This window comes from Setaria viridis, chromosome 9 (assembly GCF_005286985.2).
Source record: "Setaria viridis chromosome 9, Setaria_viridis_v4.0, whole genome shotgun sequence".
NCBI classification, from domain to species: Eukaryota; Viridiplantae; Streptophyta; class Magnoliopsida; order Poales; family Poaceae; genus Setaria; species Setaria viridis.
The window spans coordinates 45,497,653-45,520,458 of NC_048271.2; the positions used below are offsets into that span (position 1 = coordinate 45,497,653).

Sequence of the window (22,806 nt, forward strand, 5' to 3'; positions counted from 1 at the left end):
ACCAGGATAATCTGCCCTTGTTCCTCCAGCTAAAGACTCATCATGGTTGTCAGAAACTATATTACTGTCACAAAAGTTGCTGCCTGATCAATTACAAGCGCTGCAGCAGCAAATCGAACAACAAATCACTACATCATTGTTTATTTTTCCTTTCTGATGTCTGAAATCTCAATGCACAAACTTATTCTCACAACCATCTACTGCTAAAAATTGTGGACTAACTAATAACGAATCGACTATTCCCAGGAAGAGCAACCCAAACAACGAATGCTCAAGGATACTACACACATCACCACAAAATCCTAGCAATTGTTAGTATACCCTCTCCGAGTTTCCACAAGCTGATGTAAGTACGAGATGTACACTACCAAGAACTCCGGTCACGACGACAGGGACGAGAGGTCCTCGAACACCGTCCGGATCTCCGGCCTCTCCGACGCAGACCGGATACATCGGATCGCGATGCGCAGCATGTCATCCAGCGCCTTCGGGGCGCCATCTGAGCTCCCAGCTTCCACAATGTTCCGGTCGTAGCATTCCGAGACACGCTCCTCCAGTGCTAGCATCCTCACCCAGTCCGTCAGATCAACCACGCCGTCATTCACACAGATGATCTCACCAGCAATCTTCCCTGTCAGCAGCTCGAGCAGAATCACACCAAAAGCGTATACATCGCTCTTCAGAGATGGGCATGGCTTGCTGGTGCTTGAAAACTCAGGCGGGGAGTATCCTAGGGCACCAGCGTTGAGGACCTGCTCGGCCATGCCCGTCGGAGTCATCAGCCTGTGAAGGCTGTAGTCGGTTACCAGGGCAGATGGAGTGGAGTTCTGAATCAGGACATTCGATGACTTAATGTTGCCGTGTGGGATAACACGCTCATTGTGCAGGTAATCTAGACAGTGGGCAATGTCGGTTGCAATGTTCAGCCTCTGGCCTACTGACAGAGGTGGGAGATTCCGCTCTTCAAATTCTGGAGAGGATCAAAATATTCATCAGAAAATGTTCAGATTGTCTGCTGGAAGAATTTGATGAGCGAAGAAGTGAAGAAACCATCTTACCAGACAAGTAGGTAGATAGAGATGTGGCATCTACATAATCCGATATGATGATCCTCTCATGCTCTTTAGGGCCCCAGTAGTAGCCTCGCAGTGGAACAAGATTGGGATGTTTAACACTACCAAGCTTTTTTATTTCACGGGAAAATTCTTTCTTACTCTTAGCAAAGCCCTCCTTCAGCCACTTCACTGTCAGCATGTACCCATTGTCAAGTGTAGCCTTGTAGGATGTCCCATGGCAGCTCCTGCCAATTATCTCAGCAGGGGCGCAAGAGAGCTCCTCTGCTGTGAACACAACTGAATTGTCAAAGAGATGTAAATCCCCAACCAGTTTGTCAGGAGAGTGCACTCTAAAGATAGAGTGACGATGTTGGGTGCACGCATCAGGTGGTGATGATGACAAAGAAGGCATTGATGATGTAGCGCTGTCTTTAAGGGCTGAGCTACTACCAATTGGCTCATTGAAATAAGCAACATCAACTGGCACATCTTGGGATTCAGGATGTCTTTCCCTTCCAGGCAATGAAACAGCTCCAGACTGTGCAGTAGGCGACGATCCTAATGATACATCATGCATTTCAGTTGTTGAAGTTTCTGCACTTCTATGAGCACTCTGACCTTGAGTTACAGGCTGTTTACCTTGGTTAGTACCTTTTTCACTACTCTTCCAGCTATTGATCTTCCAATGAACAAGCAAAAGCACAATAATCCCGGTAACAAATACAACAACACATACAATCAATGCATATAGAATTCCACGCTTCATGCCGTGCCTTCCCTCATCTGATTTGTCAGAGCCATTTAGTGATTCAGAGCGAGGAAGAATGAGTAATTCATTCCCTGGATGGAAGGATGAATCTGGGAATTTAAGTAAATTACTCGGAACAGAGCCAGACAGGTTATTGTAGGAGACATTAAACTCAACAAGTTCATCAGGGAGGCCATCAGGTATGCTACCATTGAAATGGTTGCTTGATAAGTCAATGTATAGCAAATTCTTAAGCTTGGTGATTGCTCTTGGGATTTGGCCAGTAAAGTTGTTTTGACGAAGGTTCAGCAATGTCAACGCACTTAAATCACCAATGCCTGTTGGCAGTGAGCCATTCAAAGAATTGTTTGAAAGATCAACAAATGAGAGGTTTGAAGTTCGCACAGGGAAAATGGACAGGTCTATGGAAGTCGAGTTCTTGGCATCGGAATTCGAAAGGGGTAGATTCCCTTCAAAGCTATTGCCTGAAAGATTTAGAAAGGTCAGCTTAACCGCTGTAAACAGATTTCCAGGTAAAGGTCCATGTAGCTGATTGAGACTGAGGTCAATGGAAATCAACTCTGGATAGGTTCCAAGGACAATTGGCAGTTCTCCTGCTAGCAAGTTGTTCGAAATCCTCAATGATGTCAGCCTCAAAAACTGGGTTGTCTCATTTGGCCAAGTTCCAATTAATCTATTTGAGCTCAGATCAATCATCTGGAGATAATTTCCCCATGTTCGAGCAACCGATAAGTTCCCAGACAGCATGTTTCCACTCAGATCAACGATTGAACAACTTCCAAATGTGATTGGTAAAGCTCCCTCAAGACTATTGTATGACAGGTTCAGGTACTTCAAATTCGTCGATGTTACACGTCTGATTGGACCTGTGTAAGAGAAAAAAGGGACAGAAACTAGAGGCAATCAGTTCCATGATTGCTAAAATGCTATGCATTTTATAGAAATAGAATGGTTCAAGACATAGCATGCATACCAGTGCCAAAGTATATATACAATAGATGTTTTAGGATTTGATTCAATTCTCGTTTTAAATGAGAAGGTTTATGAATCTTACAAACATTGAATCACTTCTTGAAACCTCAAATTGATAGTTCTAAAAAATTGCAATCAACAAGCTACCACAGATAAACCATTGTTAAGAACTTAAATTTCCTATTGCCACTTTCCTTATTGGTTTAGTATGACATGTATGGAAACGGCCAAACTTGATCAGCAAATATTATTCCCTTTGCTTGCTGTTGTTGATCCAAAGAGGAATAATATAAAATACGAGACAACTAGCAGAACATCATTGCTTTAGCTGTGCACATTGACAGTCTCAAAATTGAGCAATTAGTGACAAAAGATGTATTTTTGGAATATAATGGTGATTCATATAACAGTAGCTCGTACTCCCTCCATTCCAAATTATAAGTCATTCCAAGAATCTTGGAGGGTCAAAGCATCTCAAGTTTGACCAAAATTATAGAGAAAATTATAAAGATTTATGACATCAAATAGGTATACTATGAAAATATAATTGATGAAGAATCTAATGATACTTAGTTGACATCATAAATGTTATTATATTATCATATAAATTTGGTCAAACTTGAGATACTTTGACTCTCCAAGATTCTTGGAATGACTTATAATTTGGGATGGAGGTAGTAGTAGTTAGCAACTTCCGTGTAGAGTCGGAAGAAGGAAATGAGCAATTTCCCCTTCCTACGTATTAGGTGTTTCAGCTGATCCACACCATTTGTATGCTTTAAAATTGTATGCACTGTCAGCTCACAAAAGAAGCCACACACATTGTCTATGGAAAAAAAACAAGATGATGGCAGCGCATTGCACAACAAAGTAAACCCATTGTTTTCATAATGCCCACCTTTTCCATGCATCTCATTATAATATGCTGGTTCAAGCATTAGTAATAATATGTTGTGGAGAAAGATGCATGCATAAAAGCGAGATGAATGCAATATTTAATATAAGCATGAGACTCAGAGTAGAAAAATTATCTGACCTCTAAGTTGGTTGCAGCTAAGGTCCAGTTCAGTCAGCACCATAGAGGTCTCCCGAAAGAGTGCTTCTGGGATGGAGCCTGAAAAATTATTGTTCTGCAGTCGCAACGCCTTGAGGGAGATGACAAAGTTAAACTGCGGAATATTGCCACTGAGCATATTGAAACTTGCATCAAACACCTCAAGACTGTCTAACAAAGGCATCGGATCACTGTCAAATAATGCTCCTGACAGCACATTATGGCTAACATTCAAGTACTGAAGCGTGCTAGCCATAGATGAGTTGTCAGAGATCGATGCCAAGGATCCTGAGAACTGGTTGCAGCTCAAATCGACATGGACTGGGCTCTGCAGCTGCACAAATATGTCATCCAATCTGCCGGTGAAGCCATTGCCACGAAGGTCCAAATACTTCAATTTCCTCAAGTTCCGGAAACCCAATGGCAACGCACCATGAAAACCGTTGGAAGAGAGATTGAGATGCCCCAAACCAGCCAGCTTAGTCAATTCAGGGGGAATTGAACCTGAGAACCTGTTGTTCGACAGATCCAGCAGCTGCAACGACGCCATCGAACCCAGCTCACGCGGCAAGAACCCTTCCAGCTTGTTGTTTGACAGGGACAAGTTCCGGAGCATCGGCATCCTCGCAAGCGCCGACAGGGTAGCATTCCCAACGAGCCCAATGCCGTCAAGCGCGATAGAAAGAATCTGGCCGCCGCTGCACTGCACGCCGTGCCAATCGACGGGACAGCCGTCAGCGTCCAGCGCGCTCGTGGGGTTCCAGGGGGTGGCGGTGGCCTCACGGCGGGACGGGTCTTGCCGGATGCCCCTGCCGAATTCCAGCAGTGCCTCCGTGTCTGAAGCAGCCACCGAAGAGGCCGCATAACACACGGCCCAAATCGAGAGGCACAAGAAGATGAGCCGCATTGCAAGACCCTTCTTTGCAGCCAGGCAATTGAAGCAATGTTCATGCAAATGAGATAAAAAATTTGGAATACTGAGCTTGAGATGAAGCGGATAGGGTAGGGTTTAAGCCCCTTGGAACCGAGAGAAGGGATTAAGGATGCCGGCACGACAAGAGAGCAATCAGGAAGAACGGAGTCAGGAACCGAGGCATCAAGAAACGGAAACCGCTGCAAATGTGCACAGAGCAAGTTGGAATTTTGTCATCCAAGAAAAGAAATGGCACTGTGCTAATTGCTTCATCCAAAGGATTACTAACCAACGACAAGAGATGGGCCTCGACGGATCTCCACCCCCTCTACGCCGACAGAGTCGCGGCGGCGGCCGGTGGGTGGAGGATCCGGCAGGGAGAATGAGGGGCCGGCGATCCGCTGGAGCTTCCCCTGTATCAATGCTGGAGCGAATGCGCTCCAGGGAGGTAAGAGCGGAATGCAGGCTGCTGCCGCTCCATTTGGGGGTACGACGAGGAGGAGCAGCAATGGCGTGTGTGGAGAGAGTGGGTAAGAGTGTGGATGGAGTAGTGGGAGTGGTACACTAGCAGTGCGATGTGCGAGACCACACTGCTGGCACTGTCCGGGTGGAATGCAGAGGGAGGAAGAGGGGGGGAAAGCCGAGAAGGGGTGGAGGAGGGAGAGCAGCTGGAAAGGGATTCCGGTGACCGCGTTCCTTTTACTACACATGATTCGAGGCGTTTCACTGGCACTGTCAACCGAAAAGCGCGGCCGTGCAGGGAAAAAAGTTGCCGAATTCCTTTTGGGACGGAAATCAGAAATCCGAAATTAAAAAAATGAGGCAGCGTGGCTTTACTTCACAAAGGTACCTTTTGTACACGAGCGACCGTACTCTTATCCGAGATAACAGTAGTATAGCCACCCACTGGTGCTAACAACATCTTCCAACAAAAGCACTCTACTTCCCCTCCTCTTTTGCGTAATTGGCAGGATTGATCTGTTGGGGTAGCCCAGTGCCAGCCACTTTTTGTCGTGACGGGTCCTATGATTTGAGATTCCTAAACTGTTGAGCGTGTGAAGAGTAGCACTCATACCGCCATGATTAGAGGCGAGACCGCGAGGGGGAATGGCGTCAGGTGCTAATCCCCTTTCCCCCGTTGCAGGCCCCAGGCGTCAGCTACGGCGACACTGCCACTCAGCATGAGCTGCCAGCTGGGCTGTGGATGCGCTGGCAGTAGCACTGTAGCAGACTAGCAGTGTAGGACTGTGGCCTGTGATAGGAGGCAGGCGAGGCGACGATGCCACGACGGCTGCCGGCGCGCAGGCGAAGCATGGTGCGGCACTGCGGCTGCGCTGTCCTTGACGCCATGAACCCCCCAGCTACTAGTAATCGCCGAATCGCCTGTGCTTTTCCAGCCTCCACTGTTGATTCTTCATGCCTCTGCCGTGTGGCTGACTGCTGATTTTGCCAGCTTCGGTCGCTTCCGTAGCAAATCAACCAACTCCGGTGAGCTGATTAATTAAGGTCTCGTTTGTTGTTCATGAATCATGGAATCGATTCGTTCCTGAAGGGTAATGAGTGGATCCGGTCATGTCACTCGATTCTGGAAGGTTTCGTTCCGAAGGTCAAGACATGTGGATTGATTTCGGGTCGCTAAGCGTGTGTTTGGCTTGAAGACAAAGTAGGACGGGATGATCCTATCCCCATTTTTTGTACAGGACGATCCTATTTGATGTTTGGTTGAGAAGGATGAGTTCGTCCCAGTTTTTTATTTGTACGAGAGATTGAGGGAATGGGATGGATGGCAATTTTAACACCGTTAGGCATAATAAATGGACCCTACATGTCATCAAAAAGTGGACCCACTTGTCATTGCCTATTCCATATTTTTCTTTTTTTTTTCATCCCTCGCGAGCTCCTCCGGGCGGAGGCCATAGGCGCAGCCCGCCGGCTCGCTGGCGCCACCCCTCCGGGGTCGACCTCACCGACGCGGAGCCCATGGCTCGTAGGCGTGTCGCTACCGCCCCTCCGGGGTCGAGCTCCCTCGTGTGGAGGTCAGCCCCCGCGCCTCGCCTGGTGAGCTCACGCGCGCCGGCCGCGGCGGATCTCACCCGCGCTCGCCGGTGGCTCGCCCCCGCCACCCAAAATCGCCCCTTCCGCCGACGGCTGTCCGCCGCCCAAGCTCAGCCCCTCCGCCGATGGCTGCCCGTCGCCCAACCTGACACCCTTCGCCGGTGCGAATAAACAGCGCGTGACGGGGGCGAAGTGGGATGCCCCCGTCCGCTCGTTTTGGTGGGATGGAGGCATCCCACATCTGGAGGGTATATTCCCTCCTGGGGATGTTCCCGTCCCACCTGTCTCCAAACCAAACGCGGGACGAAGTGGGATCGTCTTGTCCCGTCCCACTTCGTCCCTTAAACCAAACGCACCGTAAGAGGTCCGAATAACCAAAATGAGCTGGAATAGAATCAAGACCGTCTCTATTCCGATCCGAACCGAACTATTATTTTGTGTTAAATCGAATTTTAAACAAAATTAAATTAATCCATGTGAAATAGATCGCATTCCATACTGTTCCGAGAGAACGAGACCTAAGTCGGCAGGAAAACAACAGGAGGGATCGGACAAAATTTGAGGTGTTGGCACGGTGTTATTATTCTGTACTGCGCTTAGATCTCCCCCTCCTTTGTTTAGAGAAGAAACATGATGGTCAGGTCAGGACAGTGTTCACATAGGACGGAGCACAAGCTTAATAGTAGAGAAAAATGGAGACACCTGGACTTTCTTCTCACACAATTCAGCGGTCGTTTTCTTTTCCCAGGTCACTCGGATCCGCGACAGGAGGAGGGGAGGTCCTTCCGGAGGCTACAAGACGACGCCGTTCGAAAGCCACCTTGTTCGCTTCTCCGTGCGCGGGTAGCGCGCGGCGGGACGCGCGTTCCGTGCCGTGTTTTTGTTCCCTTGCGCCCAGCGCGCGGTGGCGCTGATCCACGGCTTTTGTTCGCTTGCGGCTGTGCCGACGCCGACGCCGACGCGCGCTGCTGCGACTGTCGCCGCCGCCGGATCCGAGGTCGTGGTGAGTTCAGCCTTCGGGAGGCCGGAGGGGGACACAACAGGGTTGCTCGGTGGGCGGTCGTCAGGACGTGGTCCGGTGTCCGTGACGACACTAGGGATGAGAGCGTTCCCTCGTGGGTTCTAGCTAGTTTGGATGGAGAGTTTCATAACATTAAATTCAATGTCACACCAGTAAAATTGCTGATTTGGTAAGGTAATTAATTAAAGAAATTTCATGAGTTCATTCCCATAATATTTATTGGTACATTTACCTAATTCTAGTACAGGTAACTATGTAATGGATCTGTACTGAGACGAGACGGGGGAGAGGTGTGGCCGTCGTTGTTGATCTGTACTCGGAGTCGCTTGCGACACCTCTGCACCTTGTCCTTGATACCATGATAGCGTGGATGCATCCTCCTACGCGCCTTGTGCAAGCGAACAAACCGCTGGTAGTGCGGGGGGATCAGATCAGTGGCGCCTGGTGGTAGTAATGATGGGCGAGCAAGTGGGACGCAGGTAGCCGGGACAGCTCGCTGTCCCGAGCTCGCAGATGATTACGGCAGTAAGCACAGGGTGATGGGCGCAATCAGGACAAACCGCAGGGCATCACGCACGCAGTAGTGGTATTTCTTTGTTTTGAGGGTATCAGCGGCACTACTTCCAGGCATCGATCGCGGCGCACGGGACCGAACTCGAGTGCACTGCCGCCGCAGCAAGCGGTCTTCCCATCATTAAGTAATCTTCGCCGCAATCAATACGCATCACCTACCACGCCTCCTTCTAGCTACTCCGCCACACCCCACTCACTGATCCACGCAGCATTCTCAAGCGACAGCGAGTAGCAGCCATTCTCAACAGCAGCAAGGGTGTCTTGGCGGTCGCCTCGGCCACCTGCGTGATGGCTCGCTCAATTAAGCCGGGCGGCGCCCCCGGTCCGGTTTCGGAAGCAGCGCGCGTCCGCACGAGCACGGCAAAAAACTGCGGCGCGGGCAGGCACAGCCGCACAGCGGAGTTGATGTCACCGCCCGCTCCCTCCGTCCCTCTCCCCTGCGGAGGGAATGATGGGGAGCGAGCGGCGCCCGCGGCCGGCAAACTGCGCGCCACTCGCCGCGGGGCGCGGGGAATTATCGATCTGGCGCTCGAGGGACCGCCGCGTGCGGTGCCGCCTTTTCTCTTGGTGCGCGCCTGCACGCACGGCCCGGCCCTCTCGCGCGTCGGATCGTAGGGCCGCAGCTTTTGATGGATCTGCCGAGACTGGTGTGGGTTGGGTTGTGCGGGTACAATATTTTGGTGGCGTGTGCGTGGAGATCTGCGGGGATCGGCTTTTGCACACGCTCAATGATGGAAAGGAAGGGCCAGGTGAGAGCTATTCCTCGCGCTTACTTCTAGGAGGTGATGGGCGAGCCCATCGGGATGTTTGGATACAAGGTACTAAACTTTAGGAGGGGTCACATCGAATGTTCGGATGCTAATTAGGAGGACTAAACATGAGCTAATTATAAAACTAACTGCAGAACCCCTATACTAATTCGCGAGACGAATCTATTAAGCCTAATTAATCCATCATTAGCAAATGGTTACTGTAGCACCACATTATCAAATCATGGACTAATTAGGCTTAATAGATTCGTCTCGCGAATTAGACTCCATCTGTGTAATTAGTTTTGTAATTAGACTATATTTAATACTCCTATAATACTCCTAATTAGTATCCAAACATCCGATGTGACGGGTACTAAATTATGCGGTGTATCCAAACACCCCCGCATTGCGAGAGGCTTCAGGAATCAGGACCTTTGCTCTGGATTTGCCGATCGCCCAGCCCACTGCCCCACTCATTGCACACTGGAGGAGAGGAGGGAGGTAGGGTAGGCGCAGCCAGGCACTCCTAAGATCGTATTCACTCATCACCATTGGTTTTCAACCGCGTGCACCGTTGATCGTCACATGGAGTACCAGTAGAGTCCCCCTGAACGCCAACATTTATTCCCCGTAGTAAACGCGGCGTCCATTCGATCGCCAGAAGGAGGGGAATCGAAGGACATGATCAATGGGCATTCAAGCACCGAAGCTGGAACCGTGCCTCGGCGCTGACACTATCCTGGCCGTACGCCCCCGCGTTCGTAATTCCACGGCGTTCATTGATTGAATCATTCATGAAAAAGGCAAAAATACAGGCCGGCGTACACGAAAGACCGCACCCTTTCTCACCTTTCGGCCCCTGGCCCCTCTCGGTCATAAAAGACCGGCCGGTACCGGCAGGTCGAGCAGGCCCGGCGTGGCGATTGACGAGACAGCGTTCGGCGTGTCCCCGCGGCACAAACGCGCGCAGGTGAAAAGCCGGCGCGGACAGCTAAAAAGACGGCGATAGTTTAACGGCGCCCCCCCCCCCCCCCCCCCCCCCCCCCCCCCGTGCCGCAGCCGCTGTGCGTGGTGGTGGGGGCATGGGAGCGCGTGGTTGGGTTTATTGCACATGCCCTGGCCGGCTGCTGGGCACTGCAGCGATGCCCAACGGGCCGTGCCGTGGCCATGCTGACGGGCCAGGACCAGCCGCACGGCCGCGGCCGGACAGGGCTGGCTACAGTGCAGGTAACGCAAGGTAAGCTAGCTCTGGCCCGTCCGCCGGGCGTGGGCGTCGGCGATGGCCGATGGGGAGGGACACCAACGGGTGGATTTATGCCTGGGCGAACCCGCCGCACATGGGTAGTACGGCTAGTAGGGCGGAGTTGCTACAGGCTTACGGCGCCGGACGTTGCGCAGCCGGGTCGGGCGGCGTTGTCTTCGTGTTCCTGTCGCCGGGGGAGTCGCGGCTGGGCTGAGGCTTCGAACAAAGCGTATCAGTAGTGACTTGCATACGTGAGCCATGTTTTCTCGATCGTGTAGCCGTTTAGCTTAAACAAAAAAAAAACAGTAGAGTGTCCAGCTGCAGGTCAGCCGTCAGCAGCTGCTGTGATAAAAAAAAAAGGGCTGCCATCGGCATGAAATGTTGGTGCAAAACGAGATTTTTTTATTTTAACCCTTTTAAAACTAAAATTTTAAAAATAAACCCTCTCAAACTAGATTTCAAAAATTAGCCCTTTTGATCACACCAAACAATTTGACGTGATTCCCTACACAGGCACGGCACATGTTTTGGCGTGACCGAAGTTCCACGCTTGCCAGCGAGCTGACCTGGCCGGACTCAGTCACGCGCACATGTATTGGCGTGACTGTAGTCGCACCAAGCGAGCTGGCGTGACCGAGCGAGGCCAACCTCACGTGCACCGATCCCTTTTCTCCCCCGTGCGCCTGAGGCGTCCTAAGTCCTCCCCTCAAAATGGATTTGGATTTGAGGAACGAGGAAAACGAAGAGGTGCCCTAAGCCCTCCCCTCAAGGTGGATCTGATTCGAGGAACGAGGAAAACGAAGAGGAAGAGAGAGAAAAGGGATCGGTGCACGTGAGGTTGGCCTTGCTCAATCACGTCAGCACGTTTGGCGTGACTGCGTCTGGCCAGGTGAGCTTGCCAGCTAGCCTGGAACTTTGGTCACGCTAAACACGTGGCGTGATTGCATAGGGAGTCACGCCAAATCGTTTGGCGTGACCAAAAGTGCTATTTTTGGAAATCTAAGTTTGAGAGTGATTATTTTTAAAATTTTAGTTTTAAAAGGTTTAAAAGAAAAAAATCGCAAAACGATGCAATCGGAGCTTCTTTTTTGTTGCAGCACAACAGAAATGGAAGAAGAAATAATAGATATACTTGGGCTCTGTGGCTCACGGCCCATTCTGGCCAATATTCCCCAATATGGCCCAATCGAAGAATGACTGACTAGGCTTCCTGGCCCAACCCATTAGTTTCAGGACGGGGATATTACAGGTACAGCCCCCTTTCATCAGCCCCAAAACGAACCGGCCTTTCGCATTTTCTCCATGAAGAAAGATTTACACTGTAAGTCTGTAACAGTAGTACCTACTCTTCTTGTGATTTTATTTGGTATCGTGGGCGCTAGTGAGTTTTGATCTACTTGCATCATGGATTTCATGGTGTTACCAATCTTTGTTTGTATGAAGCACCTCCTCAACATGACATCATTGCCAACGTACCTAAGCATGTAGGAGTACTTCAGGGACTTCAGAATCACGACGAGTAGAATAGGGATGCAAGTTGGCCATGGTTGGGCACGGTCTGCCTAATTGGTTGACCTATGAACAATAAACTGGACAAATCATAGTGCCACTATAGGCTTCATCAGGCCTGCAGCCAATATACAAGTACTGTGCTGTGCTTATAGTACTGTAACACGTAAATAGACTTGCTTAGCCTTCTGGCTTTAGCTAACTGCTGTTTGTTAGTACACGTCACATGCTGTTGGGAGAATGATGCTTGGCGTGCTTTGCGGCATGAAAGCAGCGATATGATAGATGTGTATGGGAAACTTATTATTAAACATTTATAGTAGCAACTATGGAGAAGATTTTGTGTACGTTAGAAGATCAAGGGTAGATATGCACATGAAGCAGTAAGCAGCACTAGGGGCTAGCAAAGTTGAAATATGAAACATCTAGTACCAGTCATGCAATTTTTATTTTTTATTTCTATTTAAAAAACAGACTTTATTACATCTTTGATAGGCACAGTATACCGTGGCTACTTTCAGTTCTTGTTCGTTGTTGGATCGATCGTTGCCACTATCTGTTTTTTTTCCCCGAAAGACTTGCCACTATCTGTTGGAAGAATGAACCAGCTTCCTGTCCGTAATGTTAGGTGCGATCAGCCATTGACCTAGGCACTAGCTAGGGAATGAGGTTAGGATGCTCTTAAGCAGCCCAATAGCCCATGCATAAAAATCAAAGACAATGAGATATCATCCAAACCTACCCCTTATTATTTATTGCTCACAAAGGATAAAAGGACTTTTTAAATCATACCACTCATCATCATGTTTGTGGCTTTAGCACGTATATTATTATATATGCACTGTTGTATCATCAGTTTGTGGCTATTGGGCTTTGGATTAGACTACCCCCAAGCTCCCAGAGTCCCAGTCACAAATTCAACAGAAAGGACCAAGTGGACTAGACGGAGACGCAAAAAGTCAAAGTGGGGAGTATCATTTGAGGAGTATTCTAATGTGCTGCCTTGACGTGCCTGCAAATCCAAGTAAACAGAAATGCCATGGCAGTGGTTGATTACCACACACTGATATCATCACGTCCTCATCAAGGTAAATATCATGTAAAAATGGGTTAAAACTGAAAAGGAAAAACACCAGAACCCATTCACATAACTTACCTTATAGCTTTTAAAGGCAAAGAGATAAGAAGGTCTTCGTTTTTCATTTCGGTGTTAAAAATGGGTTAAAACCCATCCACATAGCTTCATTCGCCTCGACACAACTTATTGCTCCGGTATTTGCCTTTTGTAGTAAACCTGTCGCGATAGAACGCTATTTGGGTTCAGATTTAAGGTTTTTTTACGATACATAATACTAGGCTATATTAGTGTTTGAAAACAACTAGTATAAAAATATTCGACGATCAAGATTAATTATATACTGCTGCTGTGGAATGGGTAGTAGGTTATCATGGTAAAAGGCATCACTATAATTTTATTTTTGATGCTAGCATAAAGTTTAAAAGACCATTCCATTTAAAATATCACTTTTTACAATATAATAATTACTAAATTATCTATAATAATGAACAGTTAGATCTTGTATATACTATATACCATTAAGTAGTAGTATTGTGTACCGTAAAAGAGCTCTCAGATTTTCCTTGCTTTCGTAGCGTGTGCAACATTTCAGTGATATCTGACTCTATCCATATGACTACAGCAGTAGGTTTTCAAGTGCTGTGTGTTGCCCCAAACTACTCCATGTTCTACAGTAGAATAAATGGCCGATTGGCTTTATTCTTCAGTGACTAAGGGGTGTTTGGATAGTAGGGGCTAAACTTTAGTAGTGTCACATCAAATGTTCGGATACTAATTAGGAGGACTAAACATGAGCTAATTATAAAACTAATTGCAGAATCCTATGCTAATTCGCGAGACGAATCTATTAAGCCTAATTAATTCACCAATAGCAAATAGTTACTGTAACACCAAATTGTCAAATCGTGGACTAATTAGGCTCAATAGATTCGTCTCGCGGATTAGACTCCATCTGTGCAATTAGTTTTATAATTAACCTATGTTTAATACTCCTAATTAGCATCCAAACATTCAATGTGACAAGTGCTAAATTTTAGTGGGGTGTATCTAAACACCCCCTAAGCTAAAACTATAACTGGCCTGTTGGAGGTAAATGAGCTTTTCAGAATTAGAGTTATGAACTGTGATGCTACCATATCATTTGGCATGCCTATTGCCTAGCGCAAAAGGAATCCAGGAAGCATAATGGTCGCAAGTCGCAACAATTGCAGTACGGAGGTATGGCCTAGTGAGTTGGCCTATCATGCATGGAGCAGTTGGGTTGGGCTCTTCAAACGTCAACGATGACAGGAGTCAGAGGAATCTTCAGACCTGTTCCGGTTGCTAAACAGTTTGCGGGCGGATGTAAAACTCTGTGCATCCAGCTCGTTGCTGCAAATTCTGTGGATGGAATTCGAAACCATTTTTAACGCACGGGCATATAGTTGAACACGCTCCAGAGTTTCCAGTGCAGCCGGAGCAAGTATCTTACTATTACTAATTGGAGGTTTCTTTTAAAACCTTCATGTGAAGACACCTAGAATCCTAGGTGGACCTCTAGAAAAAGAGAGGAACTTTAGACATTCTCATAAAAATTAAAAACACCCTACCATCAATTTGGTGGAGTCTAATCATCCATGAAAATAATAGCCCTTGAATCTATTATGCTTTTTAACAAATTACCGTAACCCTAATTGTTGTGTTGGAATTACTCACCTATACCACCAAAGAGTTACCTCAAATATTTAATCCATATCTCCACGTTACCTCAAAGAATTACCCACCTATCTCCACGTGAATATATGATAATGAAAGCACACATAATCTGATCACATGATCCCAACTAATGTGCCAATAAACCAAATATACTGTAATAATCTTCATGTGTACGGTATTAATATATCTCTATGCATGAACGTGAGAGCTAAATGTTAATCTACATGGTTATGTAGCACCTCAGTGGCAAACCCTATAGTCACCGGATTGGCTCCATTGCTCGCGGATGCTAAGCGCCCTCCCTCGCAGCCTCACCTCACCTATGATAGCATCAACTTATCTCCTTGGAATAGTCGACTTGAGATGTTCAAGAGCGGGAGTTCATGCCAGCAAGCATATATAAACAATGAAGAGTCCTGGTGATCAGGAGGAGGCACGAAACCAGGCCAATCGGAGATGCGTAGAAGTAATCTATTGGGATCTTCATCAGGCAAAGTACGTCACGGCGCCGTAGGTAACCTAAGAGGTTGAGGCATATCACCGATTGGCAGCCCCGAACGATGGATTCGTCTGGCCAAAAGGAGATCACAGAAGGTTAGTATCAAAATCAATCTCAGACTCATGTGACTGCAGCATCCGACAGTTTAATGTTCTCATGAGTCATGATGAACAACTAACTCCAGCATCTGGATCCCGGGGCAGTGGATCGGATCTGCATCGTGATGGATTGCGCACTACTAGCTGCGGCCACGGACAAAATAGGTGGAAGACAATATCGAACGAACGATCCAATGGCAGTGGTCCAGTGGATGCACAGAGCTTCAAGCAGATCATGCTTGCATCGGCAGCTTGTGGCAGACGACCAGCCAGTGGCCACTGCCCATTCCGATAGAAGGGTTAAAGACAATCTCAAATGCACATCTAATGTACTTTTAACGTGAATGATATAACTCAACAATGGTTGATGCGATCTGCCAGCAGTTCAGCAGTGAAGGCAACAAGAACGATGCAGTAGAATGAGGAAGGGGACGTCTTGCTCAGGATAAAAGTTGATATTTGAGGTACGTAGTAATTACACAAGTAACAATATAAGTATATAACATAAAAAAATAGAGAATAATATGCTACTCTTAATTATACCAAGCTACTCGCACTAGCATCCTTCTTGAAAAGTTATCACATTTGCTAAATCAAATAAGAATGTTTTTTTTTTACTTTTACAACTGTGTATGCTACTTCAAATACGAATGTTTTTACTTTACAACTGGGAATAATTCTTACTACCTGCACTAGCATTCTTACTGAAAGGTGAACAAAAATATCTCATAGTAAGCATGCATTACTGCCACCATACGGATTGTGTGCATATGCTTGCATGAGCAGTGAGCATGTCAATTTCCATAGGTTAACGATCATGAAAAATATTTTCTTAATGAGTCGCATACCAATGACAATAGCAATAGTCCCTGTTAAATTATATTAATACTTCATGACAAAAAATATGCAAGTTCCTACTTTAGATAGATTTTTATTATATTTATATTTGACATAAAATATTGTTACATATCTATATATATTGATAGTTCAATGTGTGAACTCTAAGGTTCTTAAAAAAAATTGTAATATCTATACAATTTAGCGCATATGTTTGATGGAGAAAATTTGATGTAGGCTAAAAACACATGTTTGTGCCATTGTAGTAACTAAGTGTAGCCTAGGATCCATAATCAAAGTTATTAATAAAATCAAAATAGGGTATGGAAAATGAGCTACACCAAACACTAGGTCTTCAATTTTACATGCATAAGGAATACAATTCTTACAAATTGTGGCAGGAACACGAAAAGAAAAAGAATCAGACACTAATAATCAAAATATATCAATTACAATATAGGAAAATGACGACAATAAAAAAGGGAGAGCCAAGATAAGCAATTTTAATGAGCCTATGTCCTTTAAAATTTATCTTTGGATTTCTAATAACACTTAATTATATCTTTTTTAATTTATATATTAATGTTCATATCTTTTTAAATTGCTAGCCCGTGCAGGCGCATGGGTTGATGGACTAGTATATCCGTAATCCATTTGCCACACCTTGTGCGTGCCAACTGACGCCACGCAGCACGACTCAATAGAGGCACAGACCCGGTCTCAGCCTGTGGCAGCAAAAGCTTTGGCCTTTGGGCGATGCTTTACATTTTTTTCTTCTAGATTTGTAATGGATATATGCTTTACTTCGTCGAGGATGCATTAGATGATTTAGAAGATCAGATATTCAGATGCATGAAAGGCACATGATATTCATTCCTCTCTTTACTGACCAATCAGAAAAGGGTGCTAAAAAGGGAGCCTATTAGAAAAACTTGAAGCTAACTCTAACTTAACGTCGCAGAAGGTTCTCTTGTCACGCTCGCAGTGACTGAGGCGATTGCTGGTATCATGTTCAGAGGCAAAAAAAGAAAAAAAGAAAAAAAGGAAAGAAGAGGGCGCACTTGGCGATGGAGAGAGGAGAGAGGGGTGACGAGGGGCATCTCGAAAAGGCGACCAGAAACGCACGACAAGTTTTCCAAAAGGACGCACAAGGAAGATCGCTTCTAGATCGTGTTTTGAACTTTGAACGAACTCGATCTCCCTTCGCGTGCACTTTGCACTTGTTTTCTTGCGACCGACAGCAGGGACGACGTACTGGGCACGGTCAATTGTCTCCGTATACGTTGGTCCCAAACTAACTCTAGGCGAGTTAGTGACTCACATTCCTGACTTGATTTCTCTCTCGTACTAGTACGGAACATCAAACAGCACCCGCTGGTCGCTGCTGATGTTCAAGAGGCAAGAGCAGCACCAAAACGTTGAAACCGAAATTGAACAGCCTTGCAGGTTGCCGTAGGACGAAATGGGCAGCCAGCGGGGGAAGTGTAGGCGCATGCGCATCCATCGTCGCGATGGGACTCGCCAGTCGCCACTCTCTAGACGTTTGACAAAACCGGGGTTCTGGTCGCGAGGACGTACGCACGGCAACCAACCAACCAACCCGATCGGTGAGACCAGACAACAGTTCGGTCCGAGTCCATTCAGAAATCAGACGGAAGCACGCTGCCCCAGAGCGATGCGACCATGATGCCAATCACGCACGTCCACATCCCCTGCCGCCCTCCCTGCGCCCCCAGCCGTTGGTTGCTGCGACCACGCAACACCGCCTGTCCGCCTGCGCGCGCCCCATCCGTCCGCGTCCATGTGCCCGATTCCGACGCCATCCCATGGGCGTCTCGCTCCCTGCCTGCCCGGGCGCCCCCACCACGCTGACGCTGCGTCACCGGCTCGCCGCCCTCCCCGCAGCCCAGCCGCGCCCTTTATAGCCCCCGCGTGCCGCTCGCTCGCACACTCCAGTCCGCCCGTTCCCACTCCCGAAGTCGCCACCGCCTGCAGCTTGCGAAACCGAGACCCCGAGCTCGACACCCAGCGCCGAGCCAGAGAGGCCGAGGACGCACGCACGCATGGACGCCGCCATCTCCTGCGTCGGCGTGGCGCCGCAGAACGCGCTGCTGTCCCGCTCCTTCGCCGACGCCGCCATCGCCCGCGCGCTCCACTTCTCCCTCTCCGACGTGCCCCAGCCTTCCGCCGAGGCGACGGCCGCGACGGCGGCGGCACCGCCAGCGGCGACGACGGTGCTGATGCACGGCTTCGGGGGCCATCCTCCGCTGATGGGCAGCGCGGCGCCGTCGCAGTCGCCGTCGCCGTCGTCGTCCGCGCGGTGCCGGCTGGGGCCGGCGGGCGGGGGCGCGGGGAAGCGGCGGCGGCCGCGGCCGTCGAAGCGCGCGCCCACCACGTACATCAGCACCGACGCCGCCACCTTCCGCGCCATGGTGCAGCGCGTCACGGGCGCCGACGAGGCCGACCTGCTGCTGCAGCAGCAGGACGGCCTCGGCCTCCTCCTGCCGCAGCTCGGCGTCGAGCAGTTCCTTCAGGCGGGCCCCACGGCGTACGCGACGACGCCCACGCCCGCCGCGGCGGAGCAGCAGCAGCAGCAGCCGCTGTTCCCGACGCTGGACTCGTGGAACGTCATGTACGGGAAGAAGAACGAGGTGGCCTGAGCCCTGACTGCCCAATGAAAACGTCGTGATCGCTAGTCCGTCCGAGGTGAGCTCGTGCGTGTGCAGCAGCAGCCGCAACTGCTGCGTGGATGATCATTCGATGGGGGTGACCATGAGTGCTTTAGGCCTCTATGGGTGTAGTGTTAATCGGAGAACCAGGCGATTGCAGTAGTTTTGCAGTTGCATCTGAATGTATGCCTCCCATCATGTATAGAAAAGTGGCGCTGGTAAAAAAAAAAAGTCTATCCCTGGTACAGGTAGAGAGGCCGTTGTTTCGCATTATTGCATTGCACTATGTTTCGAACACAAAAATCTCTATTCTTTTCCTCTTCTTGGTTCTATATGTGGCTTTGCAACACGTCCATGACGTAACAGTGACGGCAGATGATTTTCGATAGTTTGTAGAGATTTTACGAGTTCAACGAACGCTAAAAATTCGCGCTCCACTCACTTCCTCTGGCTCGTGACCTGGTCTTATATTCATGTGCTTTATGGTAAAGAGACTTTCTGTGGGTGTTGAAAAGAGGAGGGAAAATGCTGATCGAAAAGAACAAAAAGCTGCCTTTTATTTTGATCCTCTTTGGGATAGTGATTGTGCCCGTTTCTTTGCACTTACGACTTCCGCAAAACCACATGCCCCCGTTCACATTGCAAGTGCCGACACTAAGACACGCACGTCTTGTAGGACTGAATCCTCTGAGGCTGCATTACAATCTGAAACTGTCATTGCAGCAGAAAAGGCCGTCAAGGTAACAATTGTCCATTGGATCATTGAAGGACCCTGTCCCTGAGGCCTGAGGATAACGTTCAGGCCTCAGCGCAATTCCCCAACCGCCATAAGATTGCTACCTCTGAACTTCAAGCAACGGAAGCGCTGCACCTCGCTTTCAGTAAGAGTTACTGATCGATCAACAATTGCCGGTTAAGGGTGTCAGCTGCTCGCGGCGATAGAAACAAGAGAAAATTACTTATTTGACACTAAATAAAGATGACGTTTCCTTATTTGACATTGAAATTTGAACTTCGTTATACTTTGATTCCTTATTTAACACTAACGTCTATTCAATCAGTTTAACTCGCATGAACAGACTTATTTGACACTAACGTCTATTCAGTCAGTTTAAGTCGCATGAACAGAAACCCGTGAATTCTCCCTTCCTATTTTCTTGACCAAAATGATATCCGAATCACCTCCAAAATTTATGAAACTTTTTTAGTGATACAATAGATGGAGATGAATCCATTTTGAATAAAAACAAAAATACAGTGCTTAACATCTTAAAACTGAAATTCACCAAATTATTCTACTTTTACATATTATCTAATTTTTTTGGTTCATAAAAATATTTCTAAAAAAATGTCTAAGAATACCTAATATTTATGTTGTGGGGGTGAGGTGATTTATAAAATTGTCACATATCATAAGTAACAAGGAGACATTTGTATTTATTAAAAAATCACTTTCTATTAAAAACTTCAAATGTCTCTTTTTCACGTATCATATATAATAATTTTATAAATTACTTAATCCCACAATCAGGATATTAGTTATTTTTAAAGAATTTTTTATGCCCTAAATTTCATTTTAATCATTAAAAAGGTCTAATTTTGTAAATTTTAATTTTAATGTTTATTAAGTGCTACATATTTGTTCTTATGAAAAATGGGGTTTTCTCCATATGTTTTATCACTATTAAAAATTTCATGAATTTTGGAGATGGTTTGGATGTTGTTTTAGTCCAGAAAAGAGGGAGGGAGAATCCATGGGTTACCGTTCACTGGAGTAAACGACGGAATAGAATGTAGTGTCAAAGAATAAAAGTTTAACCCAGTGCTAGATAAGGAAGTTCAAATTTTTTGATGTCAAATAAGAAAATCTCATTTTACTATGGTCAAATAAGAAATTTTCTCCAGAAGCATGAACCGTGCTAAGTGGAACCTAGGCGCGCAGACGTGCAGTGCAGCAGGCTCCGCAGTCAGCGTGGATTTCTGCAGGAAAGAGGTTCGAATTTCACATTTTCACCATGGGAAATTACCGAGACGCAAGGTTGTCCTGAAATGGCGGTACAGAAACTGAGACGATGTACCTTTGTACCGGGACGTCTCCTCCAGTGGTCAGATTTGCACTAGTTTCAGATTAGGCAGAACAAGGAATGGATAAGGAGGGAGCAAAAGCCAACAGGGCACACAGCAACCGTTCACTTCTCAGCCGTTCAGAAGCACATCCTCGATACCCCTGCCACCACAGTCCACAAGGCGCGACCACAGCACCATTTCTACAAGGAGAGCTCAGTCTCAAACCAGCGATTACTCCACCAATCAAGCCATTCCCGTCGAAGCCAAACGTTGGAGCAGAACCCTCAATCCAGCATCGCGCTCACGAATCAGCAAGGAGTAACAACGGAGGATTGGCAACACAGGAACTAGAATTGCATTAGCAGATAGCTGCATAGAGACTGTCGAGCACCTCCCTGCCTCTGTATCTGCTTCAGTGGGTAGGAATGGCACATCCATTGCTCGCGGCAGCAACTACTGCTGTTTCTTCACCCTACGTCTCCTCGACAGCACGAGTCCCTGCTTCTCCCGTGCGACGGCGTCACCGCGGCGTCGCCGTCCGGTGCGCGCCGAACGGCGACGTTGCATCAGCAAGCGACACGAAATCGAACCTCAAGGTGGGCTCGCCGATCGTCATCCTGGAGGCGCCCGTGATGCTGAAGACCGCGGCGTCGGTGCCGTCGCTCCGGCACAACAGCGGCCAGGTCAAGGCCGGCGACGTCGGAAGGTACGTGATATACTCTGGTACTCGATCAGAATAGAAAACGAACTGTGTACTAACTACTACAGTGTCTTGGCGCTGACGTTCTTGTGACTTCGTTGGTTGAGCAGGATCATGGCGCGGAAGCCCAAGGACGTCTGGGCCGTGCGCCTCGCCGCCGGCATGTACCTGCTGGACGGCAAGTTTTTCAGGCCCTTGGATGCTGATGAAGACAACGAGGAGTCGTCACGGGGTGAATGACAAACCGATGCCTCAATGGCATGCCGCGCTCTGTGCGAACATGTCAATAGTGAAACGAGGTGATTGCAACCGCAGGATTCATGGCATGTAACTCTGCCGAAAGCGCGCAAGCATAATCGTGCTGTTAGTGTAATGTTCTTGGAGTTTAAATTCATAGTTTCACAGACATTCAAAACTTTGTCCCTAGGCAATTTTCAATGGGAACGCTAGAACTTACTCGGGTGTTTCTTTTTCAAGGAGAATGTTCAAAATTAATCGCTGTGACATGTTTTATGGTCAGATTTTATTCTTCTAAAATCTCTTCAAGTCTCAAAATGTTTAGACTCTTCAAGTCTCTGAATGTTTAGAGTTAGAGTTTAGGGTTTAAAAATTTTATGTTAGGATGAACTCACAAGTCATGGTGCTGCCACGGGAACTATGGATAATAGGTTGGCAAGAAGTGGGTTAGGACAAACAATTAGTCGGCCTACTTGAGACGGGTTAGTGTGGGAGAGTGGAAGGGAGGAGGGTGCGGTGCGAAGGCTCATAGAAGACGACGAGAGAAGAGGAGGGAGAAGGCTCGATAACATATAATCGTACGATAGACGATGATATATCATATATGAATGCAGCGGCGGACCCAGCGGTCAGACGAAGTCTGTGTTGAGCATAAGACAACTCTCTTCCCATGGAGTATAAGATAATAGGGCCTATTTAGTCCCCCAAAATTCCAACTTTGACACTATGCAAAAAGAAGATTTCCCATCACATTAAACTTGCGGTACATACATGGAGTACTGAATGTAGACGAAATTAAAAACTAATTGCACAGTTTTGTTGTACTTTGCAAGACGAATCTTTTAAGCCTAATTAGTCAATATTTAGACAATAATTCACAAATAAAAATAAAACGCTACAGTAAATTTGGTTGTCCAAAATTGGGCAAGTAAACCACGCCTAGAATAGAGTTGTGAACCTTGGAGGACCACAGCTAGGCTCCTGCAGCTGCGGCGCTGGAGCCCGAACAG

General features: G+C 47.5%; 3 protein-coding genes across 4 annotated transcripts; 2 read left to right on the top strand and 1 right to left on the bottom strand.

Annotated features, from left to right (window-relative positions):
* Positions 1–61: 61 nt before the first annotated feature.
* Positions 62–5,419, bottom strand: LOC117837812 (LRR receptor-like serine/threonine-protein kinase GHR1). 2 transcript variants are annotated; one of them, XM_034717587.2, is made up of 4 exons: positions 5,053–5,419; positions 3,833–4,963; positions 1,059–2,690; positions 62–970 (listed from the first exon to the last, which is right to left on the bottom strand). In XM_034717587.2, the coding sequence occupies exons 2-4, from the start codon at positions 4,755–4,757 to the stop codon at positions 381–383; spliced, it is 3,147 nt and encodes a 1,048-aa protein (XP_034573478.1). In that variant the 5' UTR covers positions 4,758–4,963; positions 5,053–5,419; the 3' UTR covers positions 62–380. The 2 variants fall into 2 exon arrangements, with proteins under 2 accessions (XP_034573478.1, XP_034573479.1); XM_034717588.2 differs by having other exon boundaries at positions 3,833–5,419.
* A 12,504-nt stretch (positions 5,420–17,923) lies between these two features.
* LOC117839648 (uncharacterized) lies at positions 17,924–19,121 on the top strand. The gene has a single exon (XM_034720037.2). The coding sequence runs from the start codon at positions 18,187–18,189 to the stop codon at positions 18,781–18,783; it is 597 nt and encodes a 198-aa protein (XP_034575928.1). The 5' UTR covers positions 17,924–18,186; the 3' UTR covers positions 18,784–19,121.
* Positions 19,122–20,964: 1,843 nt separating this feature from the next.
* On the top strand, positions 20,965–22,035 carry LOC117836382 (protein CHLORORESPIRATORY REDUCTION 42, chloroplastic). The gene is made up of 2 exons (XM_034715791.2): positions 20,965–21,565; positions 21,670–22,035. Exons 1-2 carry the CDS (start codon positions 21,285–21,287, stop codon positions 21,797–21,799), a joined length of 411 nt encoding a protein of 136 aa, XP_034571682.1. The 5' UTR covers positions 20,965–21,284; the 3' UTR covers positions 21,800–22,035.
* Positions 22,036–22,806: the final 771 nt, after the last annotated feature.

What these genes read in the sequence shown, in the direction of transcription:
- LOC117837812 (XM_034717587.2), bottom strand. Translation starts at nt 4,757, where the DNA reads ATGCGGCTCATCTTCTTGTGCCTCTCGATTTGGGCCGTGTGTTATGCG. An exon ending in TAGCTGCAACCAACTTAGAG is followed by an intron (nt 2,691 to 3,832) that starts GTCAGATAATTT and finishes TCTCTTACACAG; the next exon opens with GTCCAATCAGACGTGTAACA. An exon ending in TCTATCTACCTACTTGTCTG is followed by an intron (nt 971 to 1,058) that starts GTAAGATGGTTT and finishes GATCCTCTCCAG; the next exon opens with AATTTGAAGAGCGGAATCTC.
- LOC117839648 (XM_034720037.2), top strand. Translation starts at nt 18,187, where the DNA reads ATGGACGCCGCCATCTCCTGCGTCGGCGTGGCGCCGCAGAACGCGCTG.
- LOC117836382 (XM_034715791.2), top strand. Translation starts at nt 21,285, where the DNA reads ATGGCACATCCATTGCTCGCGGCAGCAACTACTGCTGTTTCTTCACCC. An exon ending in AAGGCCGGCGACGTCGGAAG is followed by an intron (nt 21,566 to 21,669) that starts GTACGTGATATA and finishes TTGGTTGAGCAG; the next exon opens with GATCATGGCGCGGAAGCCCA.